The 22,135-nt window shown below is 39.8% G+C and overlaps 1 protein-coding gene across 1 annotated transcript in view; it reads right to left on the bottom strand.

Annotated features, from left to right (window-relative positions):
- Positions 1-299: 299 nt before the first annotated feature.
- spon1a (spondin 1a) overlaps positions 300-22,135 on the bottom strand; it is an 81,826-nt gene continuing 59,990 nt past the window's right edge. Inside the window, exons 8-16 of the mRNA XM_070836237.1 lie at positions 14,229-14,430; positions 11,888-12,028; positions 10,580-10,655; positions 10,293-10,475; positions 3,357-3,527; positions 3,050-3,217; positions 2,473-2,637; positions 1,203-1,469; positions 300-1,100 (exon numbers count right to left, since the gene is read on the bottom strand). Of these exons, the coding sequence (XP_070692338.1) occupies positions 937-1,100; positions 1,203-1,469; positions 2,473-2,637; positions 3,050-3,217; positions 3,357-3,527; positions 10,293-10,475; positions 10,580-10,655; positions 11,888-12,028; positions 14,229-14,430 (1,537 nt within the window). The 3' untranslated portion in view covers positions 300-936. The remainder of the gene's footprint in view (positions 1,101-1,202; positions 1,470-2,472; positions 2,638-3,049; positions 3,218-3,356; positions 3,528-10,292; positions 10,476-10,579; positions 10,656-11,887; positions 12,029-14,228; positions 14,431-22,135) is intronic.

The raw sequence follows: 22,135 nt of genomic DNA on the forward strand, positions 1-22,135 counted from the left end.
AAAAATTAATAAATTACCTATCTGAATTAATCTTGCAGCCAACACACTGCCCCCATGCGGCTGTTCTATCTATAGAAAGAGGTAAGGAGCACCATTGCAGCATAAGGATTCACCAAGCTAGTTAGCTCCACCTAGTGGCAGCAGGTGTGTACACCATCAGCCGCCTATGTTGCATCTTTAACCCCCAAATAAAAAGACAGATCCAGTAACAAGTTGTCACATTTACTTTTATTGTAAAGGTGATATTATTCCAAAATATTAATATGTTAGAGGAACAGAGATAAAGAAAAGGAGGAGAAGAGATCTAGAAAACATCTACACAAGACTTTGGTAAGAACCTTGGGACACATTCTTATCAAAAAATTCAACAGCAAAAAAATAACAAAATCTTCTAAAAATGCTCCAAATCATATAGATCTCAGTCGTGGTGCATCTACATGTACAACAATATAGCTGGGTAAAAAGTCAACTGGGCATTTTGTGTCCTAGAAACAACTGAACGATCGAAGGCATATAAAACACTGGAATGGCTGGGCACCTGTGCTTTGAAGTCTGGAGTATACTGTACTACTTAAGGATACCACAAGATATAACAGTTCTTTATCTTATTATTAAATCAATTTATATTTCATAATTATATTTGTCAAGATATACTATACCACAACAAGTTTACAGTAACCTTGCAAAAGAGTCGTGTGTGTGTGTATCAGAGCTAGTTTGAAAGCACAGAATCGGCCAAGTTTAAATCCAGAGTTTTCCAGTGAGATCTTTAAGTTCGACTGACCCGAGCTCTGGATTTAACCAATACAGATTCAAGTATGTGCCATTTCAGCCCTAAACGGAGTGCATTGGATCATTGTGCGACATTGTGCCATGCCCTGTCCTGTTCCCAGCCCCACTGTCATCCTTCCCTCCACCCTCTACGCCAGCTCCTTCCTAGCAGGGGTGCACGTTACAGGCCCTGATCTCCTTCCTGTCCTTGCAGCTGGACAGCTGGGCCGTCTTGAACCTCTGCTTCACTGTCATGAGCCGTTCCTGAATACCTCCACCGCACAGCTTGGTGCATTCTGTCCAACTCGACCACGGCCTCATTTTACACCCTAAAGGTAGAGATCGAGAAAAAAAAAGCAAGAGACTGTCAGAATAACGTGTCATTCGTTTTAAAATGATCTGGTTCTGATGAAACAAGGACGGATGACAACCTGGATGCTCGGAGGCCACCTCAGCTCTGCCCTGTTTGCTCCTTCTCTTCTCGCGCTGCTCCTTGCGGCGTTTCTTCTCGTCGCTGTTGGCTTGACCGCGGTTGCACTTCCTGATCTTACACTTCTTCCTCTGGATGGTTTCCAGACAGGGGTCTCCTCCAAACTGAGGCTCCAGCTTGACCATGCGTGTCCGGATCGTGTGACCCTTACCACAGGACTTATTGCACTCAGACCACTCAGTCCACTCTGACATGACACAGTCTATGGCTGAGGAGGCAGAATGGGAAACAAAAAGGAAAGAGGAAGTTATGACAGAGTAGAAAAGTGATGTGAGAGTGGTAACTGATGAGGAGGATGGTAGATAGTGAAGACGAAGGAAGGTAAAACAAATTATACAAATGGATTATATATGAATCCACATCCAGGGGAAATAGGAATATAGTGCGTTTTATCTTAAATTATACAGCGGCACCACGGAGAATACTTTTCTGGTTTCCCGGAGGGTGTAATTTGTTTTCACAGAACCACATGGCTCTGATGCAGCATCCTCACCGCTGCAGTAAACTAACAAGCACTGACACAAAAAGCACACACGACATGGATTTATGCGTGTATTAAAATCCTTGCAGGTTTATGGTTTTGGCTGGTTTGGCAACAGCTTCTCTTGCTTCTTTGAGGAGTCAAGTGTGATTTATTTCAAGACTGATAAAGATGCCAACATTCTATTTAAGGGGCATATTTCTAAAAAATATTCCCCTACTTCACGTTTTTTTTTTTTTGATAATCACACAGCTCGTCATGGAATATCTGTCAGGATTTAACAGAGGAAAACAGACAGTAAATAAGAAGTAGATCCAAACCAATGTACCAATATCTGAATTTGAGAGATTAAATATTGAAATATTGTTGACAATATTCTTTTTTCTGACATAAAAACACAACATGAAAAAACATTTCTGATACAGAATCCTGTGACCACAATAAGTATAGAGCAGAACAAACTACGCAATGGAGACATTGTTCCTAAATTAAATTTTAACCTTCCTAATTTTAATATTTCATTTAAAACATTCATATCTGTCATTTAAAAGTGCTTGACAGGAGTTTTAATTCCATTTTAAATGTGAAATGCAGCACATCAACTCTCATTTCCACCATCAAGCACCAAATTACTGTAAATTTAGAATTGCTGCACAATACGTATTTCTAACAAAAATGAAATTACCATTCATCTCCATGGATTACACGTGTACAGATGTGTGTTACTTACGACACTCTGGTAGCATGCACTTCTCCACCTGCTCTAACTCTTCCGTACACTCTCCCAGCTCCACGGGGGACTTGAGCATGCGCTGTCGTGTCCTCATGCCCTTCCCGCAAGTCACACTGCAGTCGCTCCAGTCAGACCATGGAGTCAGCATGCAGGGGATTGTGTCTGCACACAGTCAGCAGTCACTTAGTAACACATACTTCTAGCATTCAGACGTGTATTGTGACATCAAAAACTGGCGTGTGTGAAATCTTTTAACTGGGACGGAACTGATTCAATTATTTTTTTGAACAGCAAATGGCAATTTAATCATGAAGGGACAAGGGGACAAAAGATGATTAAAACGTTTTGGTTATTGTTCTGAATTCCTTCATTAAGAGTTAAATCTGAAAAAGAAAAACAACCAAAAAAAACTTTTTGATTGTCTACAGGAAAAGAATGTCTCATCAGTACTTCTGTGGATCTGCAGTTAGACTACTGGCCCCTTGTGCCCGACTGCTTAATGAGACAGTTTTCACCAGATCTGACGTGTAGGAGGTGCGAGGATAGTTGTGGTCCTCAAAACGCTGCTACTCACGACATTCTGGCATCATGCACTTCTCCACTTCTAGCACCTCTGCTCCACAAATGGAGCCATCTGCAGGAGGCATCTTCACCATGCGCTCTCTCCTCTTCATGCCAAGACCACAAGTGGCACTGCAGACGTCCCATTCACCCCACTCGGTAACCAGACAACTACTGGGAGCTAAGGCCAAGAAGGAAAGACGAGGTAGGATAAACCAACGGTGCCACTTATATTGGATCTACAGTATGCATTGATACATTTGGCAGATCATGTGTCAACAGAGAAGTTTGACACATGGAAAGAGAGGGGGAGAACTCACAGCATTCCTCATTGACCACACAGTTTTCAGTCTCCTCTGTGGGCAGGGTGCACACTGAGCCATCATCAGGGAACTGCTTCACATAACGCTCCCGGGAACGTGAGCCCGCCCCGCACGACACACTACACGGAGACCAGGTGATCCACTCTGACATCATACAGGTGGAAGAATCTAAAACACAGAACTTATTCTTATCCAAGTGACAAAGAAAAAGGAGATTTGTGTGAATTTGTGGGTGTGACTATGAAACATGTTTTACAGCTGGAGCGGGCATGTAACATTTTACAGCTTGCTGCATGGGTAAATCTTCCCTGTCTCTCTATCCAGGGAAACAGGTATACAGAGTGCAGTGTGCAGCTTCTTTTGTCATTTCGGGGCTTGTTGAGTGGATCTGTGTATTGATCTTCAGGTTACTGATACTCGTCAGTGTATGGTCAGTCTGGTTGCTGGTAGGCTCATCGCAGTCCAATATAAAATTTATGGCTGTGAGATTCCTCTGTTGCCTTTATATTGAAGGAAAGACAGCCAAAAACCAGTTGGTGAATAAAGCATGGTGTACTGGAGAAGAGTTAAGTGTGTCAATTTTGATGGACCTTTATAGTGTGCGCCATGTTTGTGTGTTGCCATAGCAACCTACAACATAAGACTCAGTTGTTTCCATAGTCGTCATTGATTTGATTTGCTTTCAATTAAAACACCCCTCTCATCTGGACTTCTGGAAAAATCAGCTGTGATTTTTACTTTGGTGAGGTTTTGTGAAACTTTAAAACATTTGCACAGCACATCACATGTATTCTTACATAACGATGTAGGAGGACATAGTAAGAAACAAGTCTCCTGTAACTTTAATTTTAGCTCCATAATGCACTGTCTTGCGATTAACCAACTTACACTTAAGACATAGATTGAAAGCAAGAGGTCAAGTGGTGACACACGAAAGCATTACAGTTCATGTTCATGGAGTTTGTTATTTCCTATTCAAGATTAATTAGATTTGAAAAGAAACACTAAGTTCTGCTCAATAAAGCAGTGGTCACTGTCATTACAATTCACTTTGTCACAATGTCACATTGCAAATTACAGAGCAGGAAATAAATCATTGAGTCTGATCTAACTTTCCAGTTGTACATAAGGAATGTAAGTAAAGCAAGAAACTTTCATTTGTAATTATTAAAAAATGAGCACCATTATCTGAGATACATTGATTGCTGCAGTGTATTTACTCTCAGGCAGAGTTTGTTCAAAATGTTACAAACAGTTTTAACTGGACCAAAGAAAAGAGCTCACATGCTCTTTGTTTTTATGTTAAGTTCCAGTTAGTTTTAGGACAGATCCTGAAATCAGCTTTCATTGTCTTTCATGTGGCTGCTTCCTAACTCACCATACAGCTGTTCTACAGACCTCATTATGGATCATTTTGCTACATTAAAAGTTAATTAACATTTCCTTCCCACAACCTTTTTTTTTACACATGGGTGAAATATACAGTGGGGCAAAAAAGTATTTAGTCAGCCACCAATTGTGCAAGTTCTCCCACTTAAAAAGATGAGAGAGGCCTGTAATTCATGTAATCATAGGTATACCTCAACTATGAGAGACAAAATGAGAAAAAAAATCCAGAAAATCACATTGTCTGATTTTTAAAGAATTTATTTGCAAATTATGGTGGAAAATAAGTATTTGGTCAATAACATATAAAATAAATAAAAGTTAATCTCAATACTTTGTCATATACCCTTTGTTGGCAATGACAGAGGTCAAACGTTTTCTGTAAGTCTTCACAAGGTTTTCACACACTGTTGCTGGTATTTTGGCCCATTACTCCATGCAGATCTCCTCTAGAGCAGTGATGTTTTGGGGCTGTCGCTGGGCAACACAGACTTTCAACTCCCTCCAAAGATTTTCTATGGGGTTGAGATCTGGAGACTGGCTAGGCCACTCCAGGACCTTGAAATGCTTCTTACGAAGCCACTCCTTCGTTGCCTGGGCGGTGTGTTTGGGATCATTGTCATGCTGAAAGACCCAGCCACGTTTCATCTTCAATGCCCTTGCTGATGGAAGGAGGTTTTCACTCAAAATCTCACGATACATGGCCCCATTCATTCTTTCCTTTACACGGATCAGTCGTCGTGGTCCCTTTGCAGAAAAACAGCCCCAAAGCATGATGTTTCCACCCCCATGCTTCACAGTAGGTATGGTGTTCTTTGGATGCAACTCAGCATTCTTTCTCCTCCAAACACGACAAGTTGAGTTTTTACCAAAAAGTTCTATTTTGGTTTCGTCTGACCATATGACATTCTCCCAGTCCTCTTCTGGATCATCCAAATGCTCTCTAGCAAACTTCAGATGGGCCTGGACATGTACTGGCTTAAGCAGGGGGACACGTCTGGCACTGCAGGATTTGAGTCCCTGGCGGCGTAGTGTGTTACTGATGGTAGCCTCTGTTACTTTGGTCCCAGCTCTCTGCAGGTCATTCCCTTGTGTGGTTCTGGGATTTTTGCTCACCGTTCTTGTGATCATTTTGACCCCACGGGGTGAGATCTTGCGTGGAGCCCCAGATCGAGGGAGATTATCAGTGGTCTTGTATGTCTTCCATTTTCTAATAATTGCTCCCACAGTTGATTTCTTCACACCAAGCTGCTTACCTATTGCAGATTCAGGCTTCCCAGCCTAGTGCAGGTCTACAATTTTGTTTCTGGTGTCCTTTGACAGCTCTTTGGTCTTGGCCATAGTGGAGTTTGGAGTGTGACTGTTTGAGGTTGTGGACAGGTGTCTTTTATACTGATAACGAGTTCAAACAAGTGCCATTAATACAGGTAACGAGTGGAGGACAGAGGAGCCTCTTAAAGAAGAAGTTACAGGTCTGTGAGAGCCAGAAATCTTGCTTGTTTGTAGGTGACCAAATACTTATTTTACCGAGGAATTTACCAATTAATTCATTAAAAATCCTACAATGTGATTTCCTGGATTCTTTCCCCCCATTCTGTCTCTCATAGTTGAAGTGTACCTATGATGAAAATTACAGGCCTCTCTCATCTTTTCAAGTGGGAGAACTTGCACAATTGGTGGCTGACTAAATACTTTTTTGCCCCACTGTAGGTGTATATTATGGGGTTTTAGTTGTCTGCAATTTTTTTCTCACAATGTAAATCACTGTGAGCTGGATTTTTTGTACTAAATGTTCTATGGGGCTAATAATAATATAAAAAATGTAATCATACTAGAACCTGATACTTTTTTGTGAATACAAATAGCTTGTACATTAATTTTGGATGCTGTTCTGCTTTATGCGTTTATGCAATCATGATAAGTCTGAACATCATTGAAGCTGTCAGTGTGGGCTCATTAAAAATGTCCAGGTTCAACATCACACAAATCAATGACAACTTCTGTCTTGTTTTTTTTTCAAATGCAGTAGACAGACAGCACAGAAAAAAGACAATAGTCTCAGATGTAGGGATCATTTACTCTGATTTATGCCTGTAATTTTAGACTAATGAACACAGGCAACTCTAATGGATGTCAGTAGCAGCTCTGCTTCACTCTTCTGCTTATAAGAAGTTTAGAAGTAAGTAGCTCCATCAGCAAGAAGAACAGCTACGGATGCAGATAAAAACTATTTCTCTTTTAAAAATAGCGTGTTGTGGTTTTTTTAATCTAAAAAACAGTTAGACCTGATGAGTGGAGATCAATTAATGACAAGTTACATCAGAGTCAAAAGGAACGAAAGGTGAAATAAAGTAGTGATGCAAGACGCTACTACCGCGTAACCTGACCAACAGCCAGGGCTCAGTAGTTTGTCACTGCATGCTTTATATCCAAGGGTGGAAATGGCATTTGTATTGCATATTTGCATGATTTTATCAGCATTAAGTTAGTGTTGTAGTGTTGTAGTTAGTGTTGTAGTTAGCAGCAGTGGGCACTAATTTGAATATTAAAAGATCACTACAATGTGCACACTACACACACCAGCTGTCTACATGTGTGCAGAAATGTCACTGCACAGTGAGAAGATGAACCCTTGTAATGACATGGAAAATTAATGAATAAATTATTTGGAAATGTAAAAAATGAATAAAAGGCCAATAACGACTCATTTGAGTCTTTTAATTCTGGGAATTGGGCTTATTGTCCCATAGCACTTGAGCCTTGAGTGTGGATGTAAAGTGGCAGAAGATAAATTTTAGGACAGTGACTTTTTTTCTTGTATTAACACAACACTTACTGGATTTAAAATAAAGCAGCGATTGTAACGTTACAATGCAAACTTTCAGCTTTAATTTCAGGGTAGTAACAACCACATCAGGTGAAATATGTAGGAATTCTAGTCCTTTTTACACATAGTCATTCCATGATGCTATTTGATGTGTCGATGCTAAAGAATAACACCTGTGTACATGTGCTATAGGCTACTAGCACATTTAATTGGAAAATATGAGCAGCAGGGTTGGACAAAGTGACAAAAACTGACCATCTGTGAAAGTGAATTACTTTATTGTGCTGTATTATGTCTCATCTTCTATGCTGTTGTTTGCCTGACTTTTCATTTAGCTGCATCCTGAAGTGTTTAAAACACCACCCACAAAAAGCACGTTGTGTTTGTAGTTTTAAAAGGTGCTGTATAAATAAAAAAAGTTTACCTCATTATTGTAAGTGGGTGTCTTAATATTTCTGCATATTCATCATTTAAGGTATGAGAATGTTTTTTAAGTTTACTTTCTTTCTTTATTGTGGGTTGCAGCGGTATATCCTTTTTCAACATCATTCAACATCAACTGGACCACTACAGGAACCTTGAGTAACCTGCTGAATAACTAAAACCTTGTTGTGTATGTTTCTTGGCGATAGAAACATGGTTTTAATGGACAAAAGGAATCCATTACACTTGTCATGTACAGTCCCTGACAAAAGTCTTGTCACTTACCGAAGTTGTTGGAACAACAAATAATAACTTGACTTGTAGTTGATCAATTGGAATCTGAAATGGCTTATATGAAAGGCAAAGGCCTCTGGATTATGTGTATTGTATCAAAATAAGGTTTTGTATCATTCATTGAGTTTTATCATTTAATTAGAACAGAAAGGTCAGATTTGGCTTGGACAAAAGTCTTGTCGCATACAAAAAAAATTTATGGTAGAAATTATATTTTATTTTGAATACACAAACATGCTACAATAACATCACAGCATAAAGCTATGGTCCCTTGGGAAAAAGAATGAGCTAGGAGGACTGCATCCATACGCCTCAAATAATTTATTGATGAAGTCATCTGGAATGGCAAAGAAAGCAGTCTTGCAGGACTCCCAGAGTTCATCAAGATTCTTTGGTTTCATCTTCCAAGCCTCCTCCTTCATCTTACCCCAGACATGCTCAATAATGTTCATGTCTGGTGACTGGGCTGGCCAATCCTGGAGCACCTTCTTTGCTTTCAGAAACTTTGATGTGGAGGCTGAGGTATGAGGAGGAGCGCCATCCTGCTGAAGAATTTGCCCTCTCTTGTGGTTTCGAATGTAGTGGGCGGCAAGAATTTGTTGATATTTCAGGCTGTTGATGTTGCCATCCACTTTGCAGATCTCTCGCACACCCCCATACTGGATGTAACCCCAAACTATGACTTTTCCTCCACCAAACTTGACTGTTTTCTGGGTGAATCTTGGGTCCATGCGGGTTCCAACAGGTCTTCTGCAGTATTTGCTGCGTTTGGGATGCAGTTCAATGGATGATTCATCAGAAAAATCTACCTTCTGCCACTTTTCCTCTGTCCATCCTTTCACCAAGCTGTGGGCCTTTGCAAATGCAACACGATTTTTTAGTTGCCTTCTGTTTAATGCTGGCTTCTGAGCATTAATTTGGCCATGGAGACCACTGCGTGAGAGAATTCAACAAACTGTTCTTCGAGATACAGGGGTTTCTGGTGATCACTTCTCATGCAGCTCTGCTGCAGTTGAAAAAGGGCTGGCACTGGACTGTCGAAGCAACAAACAGTCCTCTCGAACAGTTGTCTTACGGGGTCTGCCTGACCTGGGCTTGTCATGAACAAATTGTCTTCTTATCCTCTCCACTTGTCGTTTGGATACACTGAAGATGTCTGCCACCTCAGCAGCAGACTTGGTCTTCAGGTTCTTGATGATCAGCACTTTGATCTGTGGTTGAATCTTTGGCATGTTGTGAGAGGTCAGGTTGCACTTCAGATGAAGGTCTGGTGTGCTGGGGTTCTTTTTATACACACCTGGGAATGTGTTAATTACAATATTTGTCACAGGTGAAGCTCTAATCTGTGATTGGTTGAATCATTTAAAGGCACGACAAGACTTTTGTCCAAGCCAAATCTGTTCTAATCCTTTCTGTTCTAATTAAATGATAAAACTCAATGAATGATACAAAACCTTATTTTGGTACAATACACATAATCCAGAGGCCTTTGCCTCTATAAGCCATTTCAGATTCCAATTGATCAACTACAAGTCAAGTTGTTATTTGTTGTTCCAATAACTTCGGTAAGTGACAAGACTTTTGTCAGGGACTGTATTGCTGGGAGACAAATAGATAAAAAGAGAAGATGAAAAAAGAAAAGCAAACCTTGAAAAACCAGCACACATCATTTGTTGAGTACTTTTATCATCTTACAAAATATATTCAGCGGCATCACACAATTTAACTTGAATATCTAAAAATAAAAACCTCCTATATAAACAAAGGGGTCCCCTTGACTTTTCTTCTGCTCGCATTTAATTGCTGCTGTAAAATAGTACCTTGGCTATTATTGATGGCCAACAACAATAAAAACTGTTCTGCGTGTCAGAATGGAGGCAACAATCCTGAAATTTCAATACACATTCTAAAAGAGATTAATGATGCTCATGAAAGTGCTGGTGGAATATTTAGAAAACTGATGAATTTAAATAGTAACCTTCAGTCTTTGGATAGATACTCACCCTCATCACTGCATCCAGGCCCCATGCAAGGCTCAAAGTCCTGGGTGTGTGGGCAGGCCACGCTGAGGTCCAGCTGGGCCTTTAGCATCCTCTGCCTCATCCGCTTGCCCTTTTCACAAGTGGCTGAGCTGCAGGCGGACCATGGAGACCAGTTGGAGTAGATACATGTCTCAGGAGTATCATCTGGAGGATGGAAAAGGGAATGAAGAATAGCAAAAACTGTTTGGTTACTACTAATTTTGTATAACACAGATAGAGAGAGAGAGAAATGGGAGCAGGATCCTGACCTTCCTCCTTCTCCTCCTGGGCAATATCTGCTACAATGTCATCCACATTGTCCGGCACAATGTTACACTGTTCACCCTGTGGACACACAGATACACAGTGCTGTTGTGACATATTCCAGCCCTCTGTAAATGCTCTGTTGCTATGGGTTTCAATCTGTGCCCTATAGATATATATATATTTTGATAGCTGTCAGAGAGAGTGATAGCTGGTAAACTGGAAGGTTAGCATTAGCATACAAATGCTCTTAACCATGATATCCACACAGTGCTCAGGGAGAAGACATACTGTATAAGAATGAATGTCCGTGCATTATTCAAGTGTAAACTGAGTTTATGCGAATGTGTGTGTGTTGTTTGTGTGAGTAAATGATGAGAAACTGGCTGAGGTGAAAGGGTGACAGAATAAAGAAAAATATCCTCCAAGTTCCCCACAGCAGCCTCTAGGTGCCACTGAAGGACTGCTAACCTTTCTAGCCTCTCTGGTATCACCCTTACATGGTGCCACGAGATGACTTTAGCCGGTACAATCATAAAATACTGATTGAAGAAATATCACATTTCCATTTTTATAATTATACCTTACCTACTTTGAAATAGAGTTGTTTGATGTACTTGAAACTGATGTGCACATTACTTACTATTACTAACAACTGGCATTTGATAACAAATTCTAATTCAGCATGCTTATATTTCATGTTTATAAAAATTGCAAAGCGGCAAACTTGTTGGCAGGTGTCCCACGTTTTTTTTTTTTCTTTTTCACCTTAGGAATCACAACACCTACCGCACATACCACAAATACAAGTACATCCAACACTGATCAATAGCTGTATTGATGGGCAGGATTGAACTCATCATTGTACCTGCTGAGCAGTGATAAAGAGGAAGGAAAGGTCTCTCTCCCTTCCTCTGTGTCTCTGCTTTTGAAGCTTGCAAAGGCATCTATACTTCACTTCGATGGCAGATATTAAAGGATGCCAGCTCTATTTTCATGTTCCTCTAATTTATCAGCGTTGCTTTGAATCAATGCTAAGAGTAAACTTAGTATGTAGTGTATGTAAAGAGGAGGATTATCTCAAACTACAAATAAAGCAAGCTATGAGATGAAAGGGCTAATCGCTGGGTCACTGTACTGCCCTCTGCAGTAATATGCACAATATAATTAAAATTTTGATAGCACATTATTATGATTATCAATCGGAAACATTGTTTTACGGTCTGAATGTTAACCTTTATCTGTTAAAATGTGCTACCATGATGCAATCACCTGCATTCGTGATACAAAGGCTATCAAGTAGGAAAACAGACCTTTCTGGCGATGCGTTCCACTATCACCCTGGCCACGGGAGTGATGGCGCCCCCTTCTGGGTCGTAGAATGGGCTCTGTGGATGATCTAGACTGGTCAGGGGACGGATCTTGTCCTGGGGCATGGTGGGTTTGTTGGGAGACTAATGGACACACCCAGAGGAACAGAAGAAGATAAAAAAAAACATAAAGCTGTGGATCTTTGGGATTTCAAAAATAAGCCACTGTCAGGATGTGTATGAAATATACATTTGTGCAAGTACAATGAGCACAAAGTCACTGAAAGTTACACACAGCACAAGTCACGCAAAGGACAAGTCACAAAGTCGAAGAGCAGCTGTGGAGGAGTGCTGTAGTTTATACGGGAGATGCTCTTATTAGTCAACAGTAAAGGTCTGCCAGCATGGGGTTGATAGAAGCATCACCGCCAGAGGCTGTCTGGAGGCAGAAGACCAGCTCATCCTTCACCCCCGACTGAGGCCACCCAGAAAAAAAAAAAAAAATCAGGGAAAGAGCTGTGCTGTTTGTGTTTGTGGGAGAGGGAGATAAGGAGAAGGGTAATGAGTGGTCACTAATTAAAAGATACAGTAAAAGTAATGGCACAAAGGATGAATCTCATTACTCTGTTAAAGGCCTGTGCCTTTAACAATTTTGTAAGAGAGAGCCAAGTCCCACCCTACTTCCAGAATAGCCTCTGCTCCACTATCCTCGGCTGTAAGTATTTTTGGATAGATGGCTTATTTCATTGAACTTTCTGAAAAACTTAAACATAATACTTGTAGGTTCTGTCCTGATTCCCATTTTTTCTATGATTTCTAAGCAAATTCATTGACGTTTATATCCGATGGACATCAGAGATAATGATATTTCAGATGAAAGTATAAATCACACCATTTCTAAAAAGATGTTTATCAAGTCCGTAGGCTCAGATCTGACAGAGTAATGAATTCAAGAGGAAGTACGATTTTTGACACTAATTGCGGAGATCAGGTGCTGAGGGCACCAAAGTACCTTAATTGCCTTCATGAGCCGTGTGTCATGGCCACTGTTGCAGCTCCAACTGCTGAATGTGTTGATTAGCAGGCCAAATCAGCGGGTTTTAAGAATGCCTATTCAATTCATCACACGAAATATCTTGGCCTTCTGCCTCTTCTGCCTGTGGGAGGTATACCTCACAGTTTGAAAATACCCACTGTATACTAATAAATGTCTGCACTTTCAATTTACAAAAGGTCTTACAGTTGTTTTCCTGTGACATGTTTTTGCTGTTGTTAAGGATTATGGAGCTGTCCAACAATGAATGCATCAGACTATACAGTCATGGCACAGCAAGCTGAAGCTGTATTTGCAATGAAAAAAATTAGAAAACACCAGCATGAATAGACTTCAGTATTTTTGACAGCTCCTTTCAGTCTCCTAACAGAGGACATTGTTGGTCTAGTTAAACAAAACACAAACTGAAGGTACCTCAATATTCCTGAGATGCCCTTACAGTGCAGTTCAGTTTAGTCCGTGTGAGCCACACAGTGTCTGTGCGCAAGGACAGGTGTGATGGACAAAGGAGGGTGTGTGTGTGTGAGAAAGAGGAAGAATTATTCCTGAAGCTGGCCACAACAAGCAGGAGAGCACAGTTCAGTGGGTTCATCTGTGAGCTCCGAGGCATCAGCCAAAGGTTTCACACATGTCGTCATAGAGTTTGGTCGAACAAACACACACACAGTCTAATCTGTTAGTGCTGACTAGAGATACCAAGCACGCAGCAGACCGCACCTCGGGGTGAGGGTGGAAGGGGAAGCCGTTCAAGGCTGTTAAAGGAGAATTGGATGGGTGATGACACTTGAATTGTTGCAGACTGGCGGTATGTGAAGAGGTGAGAGAGGGGGTGATTGTAAATGTAGAGGAAGAGGAAGAGGTTGGTATAATGACAAGGTCAAATTGCAAGTGTTAAGGGGAGACTCAGCTGGTGATGTGAGTGAGAAGGAAGGCTATACGGGGGGTAAAAGGTGGAGAAAATAACAGTTTGCAAAAGGCTGTGATTGCAGGGTTGTAACCTGAGTCACACATTCAGAGGGACCCTGCTATTTTTGTTACATGATGATGACAGGAAGTTCCTTTTCTCCCCAAATTTTTAATTAAAATAATGATCAACATTACATTTTAACACATACAAGTTATTTATCTAATACATTTGAACAGTCTACATTTCAAAATCTACATTTCAATCGATGTGATTTTAGTTAGTCAGTATGCACGTTTGGGAGCATATTACTGAAGTGGCATAAGGCTTCAATGAGCTACAATTTTTAGTAATAAATATCTAAATGTTTGATTGTCCACACTGACCTCGTACGTCACCCCACTGTCAGTGCCTGCGTCCCAGGGGATCAGGTCCTGGACCACCCTCTGGGCCCAACCACACTCCTTGGTACATAAATCCTCAGCAGACAGACCCACATTCCAGTCTGGACTGGGCCCCAACATGGTCAGGAAGGACATGAGGTGACGGGTCCGGTCCACTGAGAATTCAGCTGAGGGGGCAGCTCGCCTGAGGAAAACAGTGACAATGAGGTCTTTGTGAATCACAGTAGTTTGTAAGTAAGTGTGAGTAAGAGAGAGACAGAAATGTTAGCCTAATGACAAGTGGCAACTTCTGAAGGGTGCAGCCCATGAAGTTGTGTCCTTCACAAGACCTGCAGCGAGGCTGCGCCTACTCCACCTTCAATGAGATGTCCAGCCTAAATGAAGCCAAACCTAATAATGAATTTAGTTGCTCCTCATGAACTACAATTCCAATTGTGTCACCAGCAACGTGATGTAAAATGGCCAATAAAGTGTAAACACAAGAGGAAAACTATGACAAGTTTCTGATACCCAAGTTAAAAAGTGATGACATTTTACTGGCAGTGTACCAAGTTAACAGTTATCCAGATGGCAACAGCATTATTTCCCTACAGCCTCCAATTCAGTCCTGCAGGAAGATTTGCTGAAGCAGTGCTTAGGATATTCAAAACTCAGTCTGATCAATAAGTAATTGCACTGCTAGACAACTTCAATTATGCTTCTTTTGTTAATGTCTTTTTTCTTTTTTCTGAAAATGATAGTAGTGACAGGGTGGCATTAGCTCACTGGCAGGGTGTATGCGTGGGTCAGAGGAATTTTGATATTTTATATATTATAATAATGATATATAAACCACACAAAAACAATGCACAAAGCACAACTTAAATATACACAATTGAGTGTCAAGGACACAAAAGCTCATAACAGTACATATCATCCACATGTGGCTGTTACATACAAGGTGTTCATCAAGAATATGTGTATAAAGGAACAAAACAAAGACGAAACAATCCAATCAATATACAAATACAAATGCAGTCAAAAAGGGACCCCAAGATTCTTCCCACTTTTCCCACTTATGTTGACATTTTAATTAATTAATTCTCTATGTGAATAACCAAAACAGATTCATGCAACTACATTTTGGACCGGGGTGGAGTTGGTGTCATCTACTATTTGAGAATAAGCCTTTTTGCTAGCACCTTGCTCTTCAAAAGAGCTGTTTAAATGTGTGAAGGAAGAATTAAAGACTCCTCTGAGCATCCAAAGAGAGCCAAGTCCCTGTCAGGAGAGAGTCCTATGGTATACCCCAGAATGGATATGCAATAATGTATTTATTCGGATCATATTTATCATAAATTGGAGAATCAGAGGGTAAAATTTATGTAACATGATTTCATAATAATTAAAACAGTGAATCACATTGAACTGAATTAACCTGTGTCTGCTCTTTATTGAACAATATACCCATATATACAATGTGTATATGGGAAAGTGCAGTCCTCCGTATTTTATCAGCACCACATTTATTTAATTTTCCCGAGGCTTCTTATTAATAAAGTTGACAGATGCAGGATTCTTAGGGAAGAATTTCAATTATTTGGTGATAAGCTTCTTACTGTCTGGTGAAAGAGAGAGCAATTCTGAAAAAGTGTATCTCTCACAAATGGACATAAAATGGCTTATAAGTTGCATATAACAAAAAAAAATTATAGCGAGGTCGATTGGATTTCAAGCTTAATTGACCAAAAGACTTCTTTATGCACTTGATACCTTTTCACACCATGTAGCAAATGTGTTGACCAGTACTGCTGGCAGAAAGACACGATTGTGGCAAAGTGGTGTAAATCAAAATAGGGACAATGTAAATATGTTTAAGTCAAAATCTTCAGTGAACTTCTGACAGCAAAACTTTGACTTATATAAAAAAAAAAAAGAAGAAAAGACTGGAGGACCATGAGGAATATGGTTTTATTAAGGACATATGCTGTGTGTGATTAATTGTCTAAAGAAGCCCTTTGCCAGTATGCCAATGCCCAATAGCTGTCCAATATTAATCTTAAATACTGAATGGCCTAAACCTCCACTCAGAGTGAGTTTTTTATAATCTGTGTTTTTATAACCTCAAATAAATTCTAAAACGATTGTTTCTGTTTCTGCTTTTAAAAAATTGTAAAAAAGTTTAACAAATTTAAATTTGAGCAAAACTTTTTTTATAGATTTTTTTTGAGATCTTAAATCCAAAATATATGCTATAATCCTGTACAACTTTAACAGGACAATCTCGTAAAACTGTATTATTTCCACTAAAGATAAGTTCATTTTTGAAGAGTAGGATGGCATCATCTGTATAAAGATTAATTTTGTGGGTTGCTGCAGCTGTGGTAGTGGATGAGGATGCGTGTAATCTTGTTATTCTGGGTGAATGGTAGTGGCGAAAGACGGCAACATTGTCTTGTTGCGCAAAATTTGATGATTCATTAGTAATGACAGTAGCCTGGAGTGAGTTGTAGTTTTCTGAAATGAATGACTGTCAAAATCTAATTGTTTTGAGTATTGAGAACAGCAGTTTACATGACTGAATGCTTTTTCAGTGTTTACTAATTTGGCAGTAGCAGGTATTTTGTTGGTAGTTCATGTGGTTGAAAAGGTCCAGGTGAATCAGATTTGGAATGACTTGTTCTGTTTGATTTTTCTAACATTTTACTCGTGATTTTAAAATCTGTGCTCATAAGAAAGATGGGACAATAACTCTGCCAAAGACTAGAGTCTTTATTTGGTTTGTTACTTATTGGTTGGTTTGGTTTACTGAGATAAGAGCAGCCTTCATATAAGTCAACTATAAGGTTGCATTTTTTATGTCATCTACCATTCTGATGAAAAGAGGTGATGTTGTTTCCCGAAATGGTTTATAGAATCGTATAGAGTAGCCATCCAGGCCTAGTGCTTTGTTGTTAGGGAATTCTGATCTATTATGGTAAATGGGGAACCTGTAACATTGATTTGTTAGTTATTCAGTCCAGGAGGCGAGATGTTAATGATTTTTCTTCTTAGTTGGTATGTTAAGTGATTTCCTATATTATATCTATATAAAAAGGTATTGTAACATTCTGTTTCATTGATTTCCTGTAGAATTTGGTCAGACACATAATGAAGAATAATGATGGTGAAGCTGTTTAAGTGTGATTTCTACTTTGTTTTCCCATTCTATTTTTTTTGTCCTTTTAGCAAAGTGTGAAATTATTCTTCCTAAGAGAAAAAGATGTTTCTGCCTTTTCCCAGAGGGGGGTGGGTGTTATTTCTGGGGCACTGTTATGTTCCTTGAGAAAGGCCCATTCTGTCCTAAAAAATGTGTAAAATGTTGTTGTGGCAAGATGTTGAGGGCCAATGGGTGCTAGAAGATTTGCTGAAATGGGGATGGCCACTGACTGTAATTGGCTGAATTATGGTTTTTGATATATCTGCAGTTATGGAGCTGCTAACCAGGAAATAGTCTATCCTAAATTTTTGAACTGGTGAAAAGAAAGTGCAGTCATGCGTGGATGGGTTTTGTAAGTCTGCCATATATTGTTTCATTGTTTCAGTTTTGTGACATTTTTTGGAATGAAGCGCTGATGCTGCTCTGTCATGCAGAGCGTTAATGGCAGTGTTGAAGTCTCTGCCAATTATTGCTGGAGTGATGAAGTTCTCTCATGGATCTAAAAATGTGAAAGAAGGGTTTACAACATTTCTAGTATACACAAATACTTGGTTGCACAGTAGCTAGTGGAACAGAGGCTAACCCTGACATGGGGCAAGACTAGCTACACTATACCACACTATACACTGAATAGGAGGCTGTAGGAAATTTAATGCAAGAGTCAGCCACTGGGAAGGTTTATATAATCAGTCCACTAGTCTGGTACACACAAAGCATATCCAGATCAGGTTTTTTTGGCCCAAGGCCCAATCTGAGTCCTTTAATATTGACTATGTGCTAATACCAAGGCCAATCCGTTACTTACATATATTTATCAAAATAACACAGCTGCCCAGTGCACACTTAAGATGCAACCTGAAAATGAGATGAGGTTGAACTTATTTAATCCCAAAAGTTTTTTGTCCAAGTTACTCAGTATACATAGTAAACGTTATAATATAAACATCAACAGAAGATATGCAATATAGATCAAATGTGTAAAGTTCACCTTATCTTTTACAAACAACTTGGTCTTGGTCAAATACTGAAGCTCCCGGTTCAAAACTATTAAGTTCATAAACTTAAATTATTGACATGATATCAGAGAAAATTTAACTGGGAGAATGCGACTCCTGAAATTCCAAGATTCGATAATCCATGTATTTCCGGGTATCAGAACTTTAAGTCACTTGCTCCAGTTTCACATTCACACACTAATTTTTATTTGCATATACAAGCAAAATGGCCACACTGTAGAGCCCAGCTGTTGAAAAGGAAAGCAGTAATGCAAAACTCACATGCTTAAGTGCACAAAATAGTACAGAGCATACCATACATTAAAAAAAGGATTTGATGAGGTTTATTTTAGCCGATACCAATCTATCAAAATGTGCCACAATTAGCCCTGATACCGATCCTTCGTCTTCACACACCTGCACACCCTATCCTTTTACGACTTATAATTTTGTCAGCATTCAACAGTTAGATGAGGCTTGAATGCACCTATGTCAGTGACTCAATGGAGATGCAGTTGTTCTGTCAGCTAGAAACAATCACTGAAAATGAAAGTGGAAAGATGAAAAGAAACATTATGAAATGGGTGCAAAACTAGAGAAGCCTGGAAGTGAGGAGCTTCGACTCTCGAGGAAAAGTACTTAACGGTGCCTAAAAATCATAGTGACTGGCACATATTTACTTGACATATTCTAGATTCACACTGCCAGATCACATCTATCCAAACCGCATTTGCTCTGTTCCAGCAAAGGAGACGCACACACCTCTGGCCATCTGTCTTGACCAGTGACTGACAGCTAAACTAATTACACGACTTTTCCCAGCCAATACAAGATTAATTGGGAAGATTCTTGTAGTAACATAGACAATTAGCCAGTGATTTCTTTCCACCTGTCATGGTGCCCATACAAATCCATTTGACTTCAGCCAAGTCAGTCCTGCCCTTGCGCACTCTACTAATGATGGCTTCTGAGGATGTGAAATAGACTTTATCCCCTGGGAACACACAACTTGAATCGACTCTCCTGGGCCCTGCTCAGTGAGTACTGCAAGTCTGAGGCTTATCTCAGGCAGCTACCTGGGCTCTACAAAACGGTAAAGTGTAATTGACAGAAAAGGAGAGGCAGAGCAAGTCTGGTAGCAAATGAGTAGGGGATTAATTACCCTAGATAACCCCAATGAAATGCTTGTTATTCAAAACTGTTTCTGGTATACAAAGGCAAGCGCATTTTTGGAGAGGTGTTGATATGAATATTAGTAGGTGTCATGGTGTTACTACATGGATATTTGGCAATATTTTCCTGTGCTCACTTTTTCCCTTACATTTGCCTGTTTCAAAAATGATTTCTGTTGGTGGCAAATTAGTATTTTATGATATGTCAGGTTAAGTTCATGCAACAAAAACTATTTGGTTTAAGACAAGGGAAACATTGCTTTATAAGAAACAAAAAACACTTGTTTTTCTTCACCCATGGAAATTACAATTGGTTTAATAAATTCTTCCTGTCACAAAACCTCTGTAACGTCCAATAATAGTAATAGCAGTCTTATGTTTCATATGTTTGTAGTATGTAAAAATTCTAGAGGGGCTAGCCCAAAAGTGGGGCACAGCTCACCACACTACCATACCACACTATACACACACATAAACCATAGTTATCAACCCCAAAAAGAAATTCTGAGAGCAACAGCAAAAAAGAAAAGGCAGCTCATTAACAGCTGTATTCTTGTCTTCAAAAGCTCCTTATTTCACTCCATTGTCAACCAGTTTATTGTTTTAGCCGCTAATCAAATGTAACCCTCAGAACACCAAAGTAGTTTTCTCGTTATTAGGAAGATGCCTGACAAGAGAGAGGGGGAGTGGGGAGACAACTAGGAGCCAGTTCAGTCTCATGGAGTAGCTGTCATGGATGCCACCTGTTTAATCCAATATACAGTGGGAAAAGTGGCATTGAGAGAGGTTGGACTAATGAAGAGAAATTTACTGAGGAAACTAGAGGAGGAAGACACTGCTGTGTGTAGCGAAACTTGGTAGAGAGTGGGAGGATACAACAAAGAGTCAGAGTTTGTTTTTTGTCAGGCTTTTTTGTAAGGACTTGAGAATTTTTTATTCTATTAAGGTGTATGAGAAACTTTGCTGCTTCAGAATCTGGGCTCCCTTTGTGAGTGACAGGGTGTGTGTGTGTGTGTGTGTGTGTGTGTGTGTGTGTGTGTTTAGTGTTGATTAGGAAAGGTCCTTTCTCGCTAACAAGTGGGTTTGAATTGTGGGTTTGTACTATACCAGAATGAGCAAAACAGAACTGCAAGGAATTTTTTTAATAAAATGTGTGGTGTCATCCTAGATAATGTTGAAAACACTAGCTTGTGGAACTGAAATTGTAGGCTTAAGTTAGCATTACTTTAAAAAAAAATAAAGATGCCCTTTGACAGGCATGCAATATGTCTACAGTAGTCAGTTTCTGTTGCAGTAACCAGAGGCGATACTGAAGCTACAGCAGCTGCACTGACATTAGTACATACACGCAATGTCAGTCAGTATTTGACATGACTGGACTAACTGAACTAACTCAGCGACATAACTGAAATCTAAATATCAAGTTCTACATAAAACTTCCATCACTACTTTCAGCAAATGCAACTATATGTTATAAACAGACTTAAACAGAACCTCGACGTCCTCAGTGCTTAGTGGACAAGGAAACTAATCAGGTTCTGTTTAGCAGATGAAGAAATTCATCAGCCTCGGTCTTGTCTCCTAACGTACAGAGCAACCATCACAAACAATGCTTCTGTCCAAATGGTTACAGTAAGAGGGGAACTGAGGCTGGTTGACTGCACTCCCCTGATTTTGAAAGATGTTCCAGTTGCTCAAAATTATTAATGGTATATGTTATTTTGCTTCTTTTGGGATAAGGCCAACAACCTGCTCCTTGAAATCTTTCAAATCGTTAAAATACTTGTTTCAAGGCTGATATCTGATCTCTTATTACAGGACAACTGCTCCACTAGGCATTACAAGACAGGCATTTTGGATCCACATCTATTATCCATGAACTGTTTCACAGAAAAAGGGGCTGTGAGTTTTGTCAGTCCGTGTTTCTTAAGGTTTGATTTATACTGTGGACATAAGAAACTCTGATACATACAAAACTGTGCTCTGATAAAAACGGCATTTAGACAGCATACAGAAAACTTGTCCAGGCTGCCACTGCACATGGGGGGGTGGGGTGGGGGGGTCACTCAGGCCACTCACTGCATTGTGGGGCAATTTCTTTTATACGAGTACATAGTACGCTCACATTTGTTTTTGTTCCTCTTACAGATTTTGAGGTTGTTTGAGGATAGAAAAGAAATGTGCCTCACATGTGGTCAGGAAGTCATCATGAATAATGACATTCATTGATTAACTCACCCTTTTTAGAATCACTGACTTTTAAGACCACAAACTGAGTCACTTGCTTGGGCTGAGTAAGATCAGATGGAAAATACTGCTGATTAAAAATGAGAAGGGAAACAGCGTTTAAAGGTTGAAAACACACAAAGAGTGTCTCTGCTCAAAGTCATTTCCGTATAGTCTGGCTGCAAAATAACATGGCAGTGAAAAGACTATGTGAAATGACAATTAAAGTGATCTTAAGAACATCTGCGCTCTTGTCAGCTGAGCTGGTTCGGTACATGTAGGCACAGTGGGACAGGCTCGCTTAGCAACAGAATGAGA

The sequence above is a fragment of the Pempheris klunzingeri genome, chromosome 1, assembly GCF_042242105.1.
Source record: "Pempheris klunzingeri isolate RE-2024b chromosome 1, fPemKlu1.hap1, whole genome shotgun sequence".
Lineage (NCBI taxonomy): Eukaryota > Metazoa > Chordata > Actinopteri > Acropomatiformes > Pempheridae > Pempheris > Pempheris klunzingeri.